The sequence below is a fragment of the Mustela nigripes genome, chromosome 16, assembly GCF_022355385.1.
Source record: "Mustela nigripes isolate SB6536 chromosome 16, MUSNIG.SB6536, whole genome shotgun sequence".
Taxonomy (NCBI): Eukaryota; Metazoa; Chordata; class Mammalia; order Carnivora; family Mustelidae; genus Mustela; species Mustela nigripes.
The window spans coordinates 40,012,685-40,026,353 of record NC_081572.1 but is presented as its reverse complement, the minus strand read 5'-3'; the positions used below and the strand labels follow the sequence as shown (position 1 = coordinate 40,026,353).

At 40.6% G+C, this 13,669-nt stretch overlaps 1 protein-coding gene and 1 long non-coding RNA gene across 2 annotated transcripts in view; both read left to right on the top strand.

Annotated features, from left to right (window-relative positions):
* LOC132003231 (polycomb protein SUZ12) overlaps positions 1 to 1,682 on the top strand; it is a 41,874-nt gene extending 40,192 nt beyond the window's left edge. The window contains exon 13 of the mRNA XM_059378566.1: positions 1,623 to 1,682. Coding sequence (XP_059234549.1) covers positions 1,623 to 1,682 — 60 coding nt within the window. The remainder of the gene's footprint in view (positions 1 to 1,622) is intronic.
* Positions 1,683 to 3,599: 1,917 nt separating this feature from the next.
* On the top strand, positions 3,600 to 6,778 carry LOC132003127 (uncharacterized). The gene is made up of 2 exons (XR_009400148.1): positions 3,600 to 3,964; positions 5,274 to 6,778. It is a non-coding gene; the product is annotated as an uncharacterized LOC132003127 (long non-coding RNA).
* Positions 6,779 to 13,669: the final 6,891 nt, after the last annotated feature.

Below are 13,669 nucleotides of genomic sequence, written 5' to 3'. Positions count from 1 at the left end.
CTGCTCAGCCTGCTTCCCCCTCTTTTTCTCTGCCTGCCTCTCTGCCTTCTTGTGATCTCTGTCTGTCAAATAAATAAAATCTTTAAAAATAAATAAATAAATAAAAGATTTTATTTGTTATCCAACAGAGAGAGAGATCACAAGTAGGCAGAGAGGCAGGCAGAGAGGGGAAAGCAGGCTCCCTGCTGAGCAGAGAGGCCAATGCAGGGCCCAATCCCAGGACCCCGAGACCATGACCGGAGCCAAGGCAGAGGCTTAACCACTAAGCCACTTAGGTGCCCAGTGTAAATTAATTTTGTATTAATTGTATTTCAGTTGTACATGCAGTAGAGGAGGTCACTACCATAAATTATTTTGTATAGCATTTTTCTTTTTCATGTAGTTTCTTGCAAAGCTAATTTTCTGTGAGAGAATAGCTACAGCAGTGTCTGAGGCTATGATGTTCTCACTACTTGTCTTGCAGCTTAAAAATTCAGTGGTTTTTAAACCTTTGTTCTACTTCTTAGTGAACTATGAAAATAATTCTGTGTCTCAGATTTATTAGCTATTTATTTCCCTGGCTCGTTCCATGTTCAGAGCAACTTTTATAAACTTTTTATGTTGTGCTTGTCTTCTTTATCACTTACCGTTTCAGTGACAGATGCTTTTAGGAATTATTTTGTAATTTATTCAAATTAGTTTTTTTCTTCTTTCCAAGATTTTTTTTTTCTCATTGCATTGAAGGCCTTTTCTATTTTACTGCTATTTATTTATTTGAGAGAGAGTGGGGGGGGGGGGGGGCTGAGGGTAAGGGAGAGGGACAAGCAGACTCCCCACTGAGTGTGGAGCCTGACTGGAGCTTGATCTCATGACCCTGAGATCATGACCTGAGCCGAAATCAGTCAAGAGTCTGACATTTAACTGACTGAACCACCAGGTCTCCCCACTGTTCGTCTTATGTGAGCTTCCTTGTACATGATGAGTCACTTTTCTCCTACTACTTTAAAAATTCTGTCTTTGAGTTTGGACAATTTGATTATAATGTGTTTCACTGTGATTTCTTGGGTTTATCCTATTTGGTGTCTGTTAGGCTTCTTGAATCTAAATGTCCATTTCCTGCTCCATATTTTCAGTTGTTATTTCTTTAAAGATTTTATTATTTATTTATTTATTTGACAGACAGAGATCACAAGTTGGCAGAGAGGCAGGCAGGGCTGGGTGGGGGGGGGAAGCAGGCTCCCTGCTGAGCAGAGAGCCCGATGCGGGGCTTGATCCCAGGACCCTGGGATCGTGACCTGAGCCGAAGGCAGAGGCTTAACCCAGTGAACCACCCAGGTGCCCCTCAACTGTTATTCCTTTAAATGAACATTCAGCCCCTTTCTCCCACTTCCAGAAGTCACTTAGACTTTCTTCATTCTTTTTTCTTTTGTCCCTGTTTTTGGATAATCTCAAATGACCTGTGTTCGAATTTGATGTTTCTTTCTTCTGCTTGGTTGTGTAATGTTACACTTCTCTTATGAAATTTTCAGTTATTATTGTACTCTTCAGTTCCAGAATACCTGTCTAGTTTTTTTAGATATATATTTTTCATCTCTTTGTTGGTATTCTAATTTTACTCATGTCTTATTTTCTTGACCTTGTAGAGCATCTTTATGATGGTTGTTTTGAATTGTCAGATAATTTATGTCTCCATTTTATTATGATAATTTTTTAGAAGACTTTATTTATTTGAGAGAGAGAGAGCATGCATATGAGCTCAAGTTGGGAGAGGGAGGGGGAAGAATTGACAGGGGTGAGTGCAGAGCCCAACATGGGGCTTGAGCTCACAACCCTGAGAGCATGACCTACACTGAAATCAAGAGTTGGATACTCAACCAACTGAGCCACCCAGGTGCCCTCATTAAGGATAATTTTTTTGAGATCTATTTTAGTTTTTTATTTGTTTGTCCCATGTGTTCCTGTTTCTCCAAATGTCTTACATTTTTGTGTTGGGATCTATACATAGGAGAAAGCATCCACCTCTCCCCGTTTTTGACCTGGCTTTATGCTGGAAAAGACCCTTGCAGATGAATTCAGCTAGAGATGCTGGGAGCCTCTGACACCTCTTTTGGGAGGATGTGACTTCCCTGTGCTCCTGTGTACAATTTCTCAACCTGAGAGCTTCCTGGGTCTTTCAGGAGCTCGTATCTCTTGCTCCCTCTGGTGCCTGTTTGTGGCACTGCCTGTTCTCTGATGTACAGCAGTAAGCAGCCCTGTTCTCTCTCGTACTCAGTGGCCACCAGGGATCCAGAGTTTGCCAGCTCCCCATCAGTGCCCCCATCCAATGAGACAGATAGCATCCCTTTGAGCATCCCTGTGAAAAGCTAGCACAGAAGCACATTCAGTTCTTTCTTCCTCCCAGGGATAGAAGCCTCAAGTTATGCACCTGCTCTGAGTCACACCCAAAATATACTGGCTATTAGATGCCACTCCTCTTATTTCTTTGGTCTTAGCAGCATTCAGGCAACTGTACTGTGCTTGTTCTGTCTGTGCTCTAAATGAGGTGCAACAGAAATCAGTGCTTAGGCAGCTTTCCAAAGAGCTGGAATGTTGGACGCACGCTCCACTCCTCTCTCTCCCTCTCCCTCTGTCCCAAAGGAAAAGTCAGAAGCCCGGGTGTTCTTGCCAGGCACTGAGCTGTGTAGCTTCGGAGAGGGGCTGACTTGGGAAAGTGAAATTTTTCTTCTTACCCATTTCACTGCAGCTGTTTTCAGCTTGTGGTCCCTTGAGGGACTGCAGCCTCTTAACTAGATTCTGGAAATCTCATAAAGGTTTTTTGGTCTGTGTATCATTCATTGTTAAAGCAGTGTTTCTGAAGTGGTAGAAGGAGGACTGAGACTTAGGAGTCTGCCATCTTGCTGACATCAGTCACCTCTTCTCCGTACTTCTTAAGACTGCTGGTTTAAAACACTTTAAGTGAAATGACTTCAGAAACCTGCCCACATATTTATTTTGATCCTACATGTTTGTCACTTTGTAACAAAAGACATTTTCAGGACATAACAAGTATAAATAATCACATCTTCCCTTGGTACAGCTACATTCTGTTCCTTGCTAATTTTTCTTTTTCTATACTTGCAAAATCTGGCTTTCTGGAACGGAGGAAAAGATGCATCTGGTAGTAGAGATACAGGTTGACTTTATATTGTAAGTTTCCTATTTCTAGAGTGCATAAGGATTTATTTTGAGACTAAAACACAAAAAGAAATGCTTGAACCTTCCACATATGAAGTTCGGCAAGCAAAATGTGTTAGTAACTATTTTATCTACTTTTAAAAAGTTATGTCTATTTTTAGAGGCTTTTAATAGTCAATAAACAGTAATCAAACCACTGCATAGACTCTTACTTTGAAGGTTTAGGTGTTATGGCAGACAGTAATAGTCACGTGTCTTATCATGGCAAGTATGACAAGTTTTCTGTGTGTCTAGAGCCAGAACATAAAAATGGGAATGCGCTGTCGTAGCTGTGAATAGCTACCATAGTGTCTACAGTCAGAATGCCTGAATTCCTGTCTTGGGTCTAGCACTCAGCCAGGTGAACACAGTCAGGTTACTTAGCCTCTTTTTAATCTTGTTTTTTCTCATGGATAAAATGGGTATGGTAATAAGAGCACCTACCTCATGGGTTATTAGGGGAATTCAATGAGATGTTTGATAGAGATAAAAAATTTTTAGATCAGTGCCTGGAATTTAGGAACTGCTGAATTATCATTGGGTATTATTAAGAGCAAGTTTGATGAGATTGCTCTTTTTAACCTTAGTGACTGTTAGATATATTTAAAAAAAAAATGGAGAAGAAGATGATTAATGATCTCTCTCTACCTCATTTCCAGAGTTGAAACCGTGGGGCAGCCAGACAGAAGAGACAGTATAGGAGTGTGTGCAGAAAAACAGAATGGATACGACTCTCTGCAGCGGGACCAAGCCGTGTGCATCAGTACAAATGGTAAGAGACGCACGACTACTGTTCTCTTCAAAGAATCTGAATTGCTGGAGTAAGATGTGAATCTGTCCCAGCCACCACATGTCTGTAGCAGGAGATGAGAAAGTTTAAGTCTTTATGACATACCTGTATGGCTACTATGTGCTAGGCATTACTCTCTTCCCTTTACAAAGAATAAATCATTTACACCTTTTAACAATTTGTCGAGGTGGGAAGTAATATTCTATCCATTTTATAGGTGATGAAAACCAAGCCACAGAGAGGTTGAGTGACTCACTTAAATTCCCATAGCTCAGAGGTGACTGAGTTGGGATTTGCACTAGGCAATCTTTGTCTGGATTCCGTGTTCATAGGTCATCTGAATTCAACAACAATTGGTGAACTGAAGAGAGAGTTTACTTAATTTGTTATATCTCCCAAGGGTTCTTTGGCCCCTTACTCTAAAGTCATCACACATTTTTTTTTTTTATTTTATTTTTATTTTATTTTTATTTTTTATCTTTTTTTTTTTTTTTAAAGATTTACTTATTTGACAGATAGAAATCACAAGTAGGCAGAGGCAGGCAGAGAGAGAGGAGGAAGCAGGTTCCCCGCTGAGCAGAGTCCGATGCAGGACTTCATCCCAGGACCCTGAGATCATGACCCGAGCCGAAGGCAGAGGCTTTAACCCACTGAGTCACCCAGATGCCCCTATTTTTTATTTTATATTTAAAAGATTTTATTTATTCATTTGCGAAAGAAAGAAGGAGAAGGAAAAGGGAAGAGGGAGAGAGAGAGAAGCAGACTCCCTGCTGAGCAGGAGCCCAACTTGGGGCTCCATCCCAGAACCTGATATGACCTGAGCTAAAAGCAGAGACTTAACCAATGAAGCCACCCGGGCGCCCCTACAGTAATCGCACTTTTGAAATCCCCTCTCCAGATGTGTTAATATCTTGTGGTGTGGGTCAAGCAGTAGGTAGAACAAGATTCTTGTTTATTTCATGTGCAACAATGTTGCTATTCCACAGGATATAATTTTGTAATGGAGTCAAGTTTCTTTTGATGCCATCCATGTGGGAAACTCCGTCTCCGTTCTAGAAGAGTAGAACCCTGGATCAGAATTCTAAAATATGATTAAAGCTTTAACTTTCTCTCCTGCCTTGGGGATGGGGGTTAATTAACATGTTGAAATGCATTCTCTTTGACCAGTTGGCATTCTAAAATGTTTTCTTGATCTGAGTTGGGAAATTACCTGTGTTATGGGTAATCTAGAATCCATTTCCATTCTTCATTATCGCTCAAATGTAAATGACTCTTTACTTTAACATTTTAGGTGCAGTTTTTGTAAATGGAAAAGAAATGACTAATCAGTTGCCAGCAGTTACTTCTGGGTCCACTGTCACATTTGACATTGAAGCTGTAACTCTAGGATCCACCAATAATAACGAAGGAGGAAACTTCAAGCTTCGAGTAACTATTAGCTCAAATAACAGAGAGGTGGTTTTTGACTGGTTACTTGAGCAATCTTGTGGTTCTCTTTATTTTGGTTGCTCGTTTTTCTATCCTGGATGGAAAGTGTTGGTATTCTAGATTTTTGGGTGATTGGTTTTGGTTTTGCAGGGTTTTAAATGTAGCTGTCATCAGCTGAGTTTAATTGTAATTGGTTAAAAAAAAATTGTTAGATTCATCTCTCATTGAAGCCATTGGAAATGGAAATTGTTGACTGGATTTATTTTGGAGTATTTTAGCAGTAAGAGATTTGACTATTGTGGACAAAATTGTAGTGCAGTCTTGTAGCGTAATGTTAATTGAAATATCAGCACCATGATAAAAATGAAATTGGCTTTTAAAGTATGAGGAGATACAGGAAGCCTAACACCCTTCCACTGTGTACTTCTTAAAAAGTTGATTATTAGAACAGAAAAACTTAATGTAACATTATCTTATTAAATTTCTATCTTTTTTAAGGACCCCAGACCATGTAACACTTTAGGATCAAACAGCAGGACTAGAGCAGCCAGAAGCTGGAGTTCTGTAACTTACAATCACTTGTGTGCTCTCCGCATGAGTGGTGAATATGTTCTTCATATTCGGGTATTTGTAAGCAGTATTGAATTTTATCTCACGTTCAGTAATCTTTAAAGTCCCAAAAGTGTGATAATTCTTGCGTTAAAAATTACAGAGCAAATGTCTACAATAGGCAGAGTATTTTCTTTTTTCTCTCAGTGCAGTTCGATTCATGCTAGACAAGAGGATTTTTACAGGGTAAAACTACTCATGAAAGTGGTATGTAATTACAGCAGTAGCCATTCACATGTATGTAACATGCACATGTGCATAGCCAGCCTCAGCGATGTGTATGTTCCTGCCCATAGGGTATGAGCTACAGTCCAGTTTAATGTCAGTTTTATAAACGGTCTTTTAGTGGACCAAACAGATATAAGATAAATACTTGACCTATTTTTTTGAAAGATTTAAAATTTGTTTAAGATATTTATTTGAAGGACCTACTTAGTATGTAAAAATGATTATCTTAACTCGCTATAACCAGCCTACAGATTTTTTTTAATGTGAATTTTTTTTCCTTCATTTTTAACAGTACAAATGTCGAAAAGCAAGTTTGATATTTTTGTAAGATAATTTATTTGGGGATTCAGATTCCCTGTTAGACAATCATGACCTTTTCCCCTTGCTTTTTTATATATAAGTCAGCCGTCTTTCATTTGTCTAGTGATTGTTAAGATGTGCTAGAATGTAGATGCCTCATCCAGCTGTCTGAAACAAAATAAAAACAAAAACAAAAATAAAAAACAAAAAAATAAAAAACTAAAAGTTAAATGTGTGTGTTTTTTTCTTCTGTGAGGTTTGATGAATTCAGTTTTAATCTTTTAGGTAAAGGGAGAAAAGGATTTCTAGTGTCTCTTTGTTTGTTGTTTTTTTTTAAGATTTTATTTATTTGAGAGAGAGATCACAACAGGCAGAGAGGCAGGCAGAAGGAGAGGGAGAAGCAGGCTCCCTGCTGAGCAGAGAGTCCCGGGACCCTGGGATCATGACCTGAGCAGAAGGCAGATTGTTAACCCACTGAGCCATCCAGGTGCCCCTGTTTTTTGTTTGTTTGTTTGTTTATTTTTTAAAGATTTTTTTTCATTAGGGTGCTTGGGTGGCTCAGTCAGTTAAGCATCTGCCTTTGGCTCAGGTCATGATCTCAGGGTCCTGGGATCAAGCCTCATGTTGGGCTCCCTGATTGGCAGGAAGCCTGCTTCTCCCTCTCCCTCTGCCTCTCCTCCCCCTCTTTGTGCTCTCGCTCATGTGGTTTCTCTCTGTCCAGTAAAGACTTAGAGAGAGACAGCGAGAAAACACAAACTGGGGGAGGGGCAGAGGGAGAAGAACACTTCCCACTGAGTGCAGAACCTGACGGGGGCCTTGATCCCAGAACCCTGAGATCATGACCTTAAATCAGATGCATAACCAACTGAGCCACCCAGGTGCTCCTTTCTCCGGTCATTTTAATACGGGTTTCATTGTGGCTTGTGACAAGTTACTTATACTTTCTTATATTCTGTGTATCTGATACCGAACACAGTGCCCGACACATAACATGTGTACAGTAAATGTTAGGTTGAATGAATGCGGTTGGATTATTTTCTCCAGAACATCTTTATCTCGTTCCCTTCATTTGTCAAATATTTACTGAATGTCATTTTTTTCTTTTTTTTTTTTTAAAGATTTTAATTTTATTTTATTTATTTGTCAGGGATAGAGGGAGAGAGAGCGAGCGAGCACAGGCAGACAGACAGGCAGGCAGAGGCAGAGGAGAAGCAGGCTCCCTGCCGAGCAAGGAGCCCGATGTGGGACTCGATCCCAGGGCGCTGGGATTATGACCTGAGCCGAAGGCAGCTGCTTAACCAACTGTGCCACCCAGGCGTCCCAATGTCATTTTTTTCTTATCCTCCACAGGAGGATAAGATAAGTCATGTCTTAAGTTTATACGAATAGGATCTGCCTTTTTGTAGAAATGACTAAAACCTAACTTAATTCTAGATGAACGTGGATTATAATATTTTGACCTCTGAAAATAATTTAAATATTACTTTCTTTTTTTGAAGATTTTTATTTTTAAGCGATCTCTGCACACAACATGGGGCTTGAACCCACAACCCCCAAGATCAAGAGTCTCATGTTCCACTGACTGAGGCAGCCAGTTGCCCCTGCCCTTGAACTGTGAACTTAGAGTTTTGTTCAAAGCCAATTCATTTTCTTTAAACAGATAAAGGAACCCTGTATTGCAAATCCGTTGTGTGCTTGGAGGGGTGAGACAGTTTAGGTGATGATAATTATAACTATAAGAATTGACATTTATTGAGCTTCTACTCTGTGCCAGGCACAAATGCTAAATTTTCAGAATACATTTATTATATCATTTAATCCACATGAGCTCCTTACTATCTTGTTATTACTGTTGTTTCACCCTACAGACAATAAAACTTAGGTTCAAGAGATGTGAATTAATTTATCTAAGGTCAGGGCCAGTAACTAGTCTAGTCGGGATCCTAGCCCGGACCTGATGCACTCTGCGGCCGCCACTCATAACCGTTGTGCTCCCAGGAAGAGTGGACAGTAAGGGGAAAGGCTCAGGGGTAGATAAGAATCACCAACGGGATCCAAGGTAGCAGGTGATGGAATGGCACTAAGAAAGGAAAGGCTGACTGTCTCTGCCTAAAGATCTCAAGGAGCAAAGTCAATCTCAAAAGGTGAATGGAAATTTGTGAAGCCCAGCACTGGCATCTGAAGCAGAAGGGAGGAACTTACAGTTCTGGTGGAGGTGAGAACTGCGTGTGTCGTGGCGAGGGACGTGGTATGTGAGGTCTCAGTGAGGGGCTGAGCGGTGCCGAGAAGTAACATGGCATGTTTGTTTTGAAACTGACAAACTGGGGCGCCTGGGTGGCTCAGTGGGTTAAAGCCTCTGCCTTTGGCTCAGGTCATGATCTCAGGGTCTGGGATTGAGCCCCACATCAGGCTCTCTGCTCAGCGGGGAGCCTGCTTCTCCCTCTCTCTCTGCCTGCTACTCTGTGTACTTGTGATCTCTGTCAAATAAATAAATAAATCTTTTTTATTAATATAATTTTTTATTTTTTTAAATAAACATTTATTTTTTTGTCCCCAGGGGTACAGGTCTGTGAATCGCCAGGTTTACACACTTCACAGCACTCACCATAGCACATACCCTCCCCAATGTCCATAACCCCACCCCCTTCTACCCACCCCCTCCCCCCAGCAACCCTCAGTTTGTTTTGTGAGATTGAGTCACTTATGATTTGTCTCCCTCCCAATCCCATCTTGTTTCATTCTTCTCCTAACCCCTAATAAATAAATCTTTAAAAAAAAAAAAAAGACTTGCATATTCTACTATTAATGGGTAGAATGTTTTGATCTTGTGGAGTTCTATATCTTTGCTGGCTTTCTGTCTAGTTGCTCTGTCAGTTCTCGAGAGGGGAGTGTCAAAGTCACCAGTTGTAACTGCATTCATTCGTCTGTTTCTCCTTTTAATTCTTCTAGTTTTTGACTTCTATCTTTTGTAGCGCCTTTGTCTTAAGAATACACACTTAGGATTGCTGTATCTTTTTGGAGGATTGACTGTTTTATCATAATGTCCTTCTCTGTCTCTGGTATTTTTCTTCCTCCAAGGTCCACTTTATCTGATAATAATCTAACCTCTCCTTTCCTGTAATTAATGTCTGCATGATACGTATTTTCCATCCTATGCTTTCTACTTTTCTATGTTAATGTATTTGGAGTTAGTTTCTTGTAGATAGCATATAGCTGAGTCATGGGATTTTTTGTTTGTTTGTTTCGTTTTTAATTTATTCTGTCAATCTCCAAGTTTTGTTTGGTCTATTTAGACCATTTACTTTTAATTTTATTATTGATATGTTAGGGCTTGAGTTGGCCATTTTTATTTTTTGTTTTCTGTCCTCTCTGGGTTGTTTTTTTTTTTTTTTTTTAGATTTTATTTATTTGAGAGAGGCACACACACACAGAGAGAGGGGACACAAGGGGTGGGGCAGGGAGGGAAAAGCAGGTTCCCCGCTGAGCAGGAAGCCCAATGCAGATTCGGGCTCTATCCGGGACCCTGAGATCATGACCTGAGCTGAAGGCAGAGGCTTAACCCCTGAGTCACCCAGGCTCCCATGGCTTTTCTTTTTTCTGCCTTCTCATGGGTTGCTTCAACATATTTTGGAATTCCATTTTGATTTCTCTGTAGTGTTTTTGAGTGTCTCTTTGTGTAGCTTCTTCAGTAATTGTTCTAGGTATTAAAAATATGTATATATATACATTAATATATGTGTATTATGTATATATTACATATATGTATTGTGTATGTGTGTTTATACAGATCTATGTGGAGCTATATCTACATCTACATTAGTATGGTAATGGCTTTTTTAATAATCAGGAGAGTCCTGTTTGGATTTCTTTGGATTAGCGAAAACAGTACTAATGTAGGTCTTTGGTAAAGTGAAGTGGCGTAATGTGAACTTCCGGAAAGCAGAGGATATTGTTCACTTTACCCCGTTTGAGCTTATGAAAAGTGTTGTAGGAACACTCCACTTTCAGAAAGCAGGGGATATAAAACTTACCAGTAATTGGTGTTATCATTTCAGCATTTCAAGTGAAATAATCCTTACATCTCTTTATCTTTCTCCATTTACAGCAAAATTTTTTTTCTTAAATATTTTCTCTATATACATTTAGAACCTTACTAGACAATGTTTCCTTGACCATTAAAAAACAACTTTCAGAAAACTCAAGCAATGCCTATTGTATTTATCTATATTTCTGCTCACTGTGTTCTTTTTTCCTTCATGCTCTTCCGAGTTTCCTTCTGTTACTATTTCCTTTCTGTTTCAAGAACTTCCTTTAGCCGTTCTTTTATGATAAGCCTGCTGGTGAAAAATTCTCTTTGATTTCTTCTCTATTTCTTCTCTTGAGAATGTTTTGATTTTCCCTTTATTCCTGGAGGTTGTTTCACTGAACATAGGATTCAAGGTTGAAAATTCTTTTGTGTGTTTGTGTGTGTGCTGGTCGGGGGTTCTTAAACTCATGACCCTGGGATCCAGATCTGAGCTGATAATCAAGAGTCAGACACTTGGGCGCCTGGGTGGCTCGGTGGGTTAAGCCTCTGCCTTTGGCTCAGGTCATGATCTCAGGGTCCTGGGATTGAGCCCCACATTGGGCTCTCTGCTCAGTGGGGAGCCTGGTTCCCTCTTTCTCTGCCTGCCTCTCTGCCTATTTGTGATCTCTTCTCTATCAAATAAATAAAATCTTTAAAAAAAAAAAAGTCAGACACTTGACTAACAGAACCCCCAGGTACTGGGGAACCCCCAACAATTCTTTCCTTTCACTACTTGGAAAGTATTACGTGACCTCCCGTGGCCTCTGATGAAAAATCTGCTGTCATTTTCATTGTTTTTCCTTGTAGATAAAGTGTCATTTTTCTGTAGTTGCTTTCAAAATATATGTATTTTTTTGTCTTTAGTTATTGGAAGTTTATTTTTTTTTTATTTTTATTTTTTTAAAGATTTTATTTATTTATTTGACAGAGAGAGATCACAAGTAGGCAGAGAGGCAGGAAGAGAGAGAGAGGAGGAAGCAGGCTCCCTACTGAGCAGAGAGCCTGACGCGGGACTCGATCCCAGGACCCTGAGATCATGACCTGAGCTGAAGGCAGCAGCTTAACCCACTGAGCCACCCAGGCGCCCAGTTATTGGAAGTTTAATTATGATGTGTCCTTGTATGGGTTTCTTTAGGGTTATCCTGTATGGGTTCTTCAGCTTCTTGGAATGTTAGGTTTATGTAATGTGCCACATTTGGAAAGTTTTTAGCCATTATTTCAAGTACTTTTTTCAACCCTGTCCTCTTTTTCCCGCTAGGACTCCAGTGACACAAATTTTACATCTTTTGTGTATTTCCACTGATTCCTGAGGTTTTGTTGGTTTGAAGTTGGTTTTTTTCTCTGTCGTTCAAATTAGGTAATTTCTGTTGTTCTACTTCCAGTCCCCTGAGTCCAGTCTCTGTCACGTCCCTCCTACTGTTGGGCCCATCCACTGAGCTTTTCATTATTTGTTTTGGTTATTGTATTCCTCAGTTCAAAAACATCCCTTTGGATGGTCTCCGTACCCTCTCTTTCTGTGCCAGACTCTTTATACTCTTTGCTGAGCCTGTTCATTTTTCATCTGTTTCAAGTGTGTTCGTAAGTGCTCGTTGAAACATTTTAATCATGGCTTTGGCAATGGGGAGTCTTACGTGTCTGTTCCACTGGGCCAAGGGATGTTCAGATAGCTAATTAAAACATCCTGGTGGTTCTGTGAGGGTGTTTCTGGAAAAGATTAGCATCTGAATTGATAGACTGAGGAGAGCAGGTGGCTCTCCCCAGTGTTTTGGGCCTCATCCAATCTGTTGATGGCTTAAATAGAACAAAAAGGCGGAGGAAGGTTGAATTTGCTCTTTGCCCATTGAGCTAGGACATCCTCAGGACTCCTGGTTCTGGGGCCTTCATATCTGGACTGGAATCTACACCTCTGGCTCTTGGGCCTTTGAACTCCATCACCTGCTCTCCTGGGCTCCTAGCGTGCAGACAGTAGATCTTGGCACTTCTCAGCTTCTATAATCGTTGATTGGTTCTGTTTTTCTGGAGAGCTCAAATACAGTGCTTTTAAATTGTCATAAAAAATCCTCAACAGGGGCGCCTGGGTGGCTCAGTGGGTTAAGCTGCTGCCTTCGGCTCAGGTCATGATCCCAGCGCCCTGGGATCGAGCCTCGCATCAGGCTCTCTGCTCAGCGGGGAGCCTGCTTCCTCCTCTCTCTCTGCCTGCCTCTCTGCCTACTTGTCTACTCTCTGCCTGTCAAATAAATAAATAAAATCTTTAAAAAATATATATATTATTATGAAGGCAGATTTGGGAGTCACTGCTCCAAAGTAACTAAAAGTCCCCACCATGATTGTTTTGCAAATCTAAATGTGTTCTGCTGGAGACTATCCTTTATTCTGAATTAATCTTTCCTGCTCTTTTTGTACTTTATAAAATGAAAGTGCCAGTAGATGTCAGGTTTGTTTTGTTTGCAAATCTCACCAGACAAAACAAAAAGAAATGTGAAAAAGATATATTACGGGTCCATGAAGAGCACAACTCCAAGGTCTACTCAACAGCCCACATTGCCTGATACATGGCCATCTGAAAAATACTTTTTTAAAAGTTAAAAAAAGTTGGGGCGCCAGGTGGCTCAGTGGGTGAAAGCTTCTGCCTTTGGCTCAGGTCATGATCCCAGGGTCCTGGGATGGAGCCCCGCACCAGGCTCTCTGCTCAGCAGGAAGTCTGCTTGCTCCTCTCTGCCTGCCTCTCTGCCTACTTGTGATCTCTGTCAAATAAATAAATAAAATCTTTTTTAAAAAAAAGTTAGGGGCGCCTGGGTGGCTCAGTGGGTTAAGGCCTCTGCCTTCAGCTCAGGTCATGATCTCAGGGCCCTGGGATCGAGCCTCGCATTGGGCTCTCTGCTCTGTGGGGAGCCTGCTTCCTCCTCTCTCTCTGCTTGCCTCTCTGCCTACTTGTGATCTCTGTCTGTCAAATAAATAAAATCTTTAAAAGTCAAAAAAAAGTTAAAAAAAATTTGGGGGGCACCTGGGTGGCTCAGGTGTTAAGTGTGTCTTTGGCTCAGGTCATGATCCCAGGA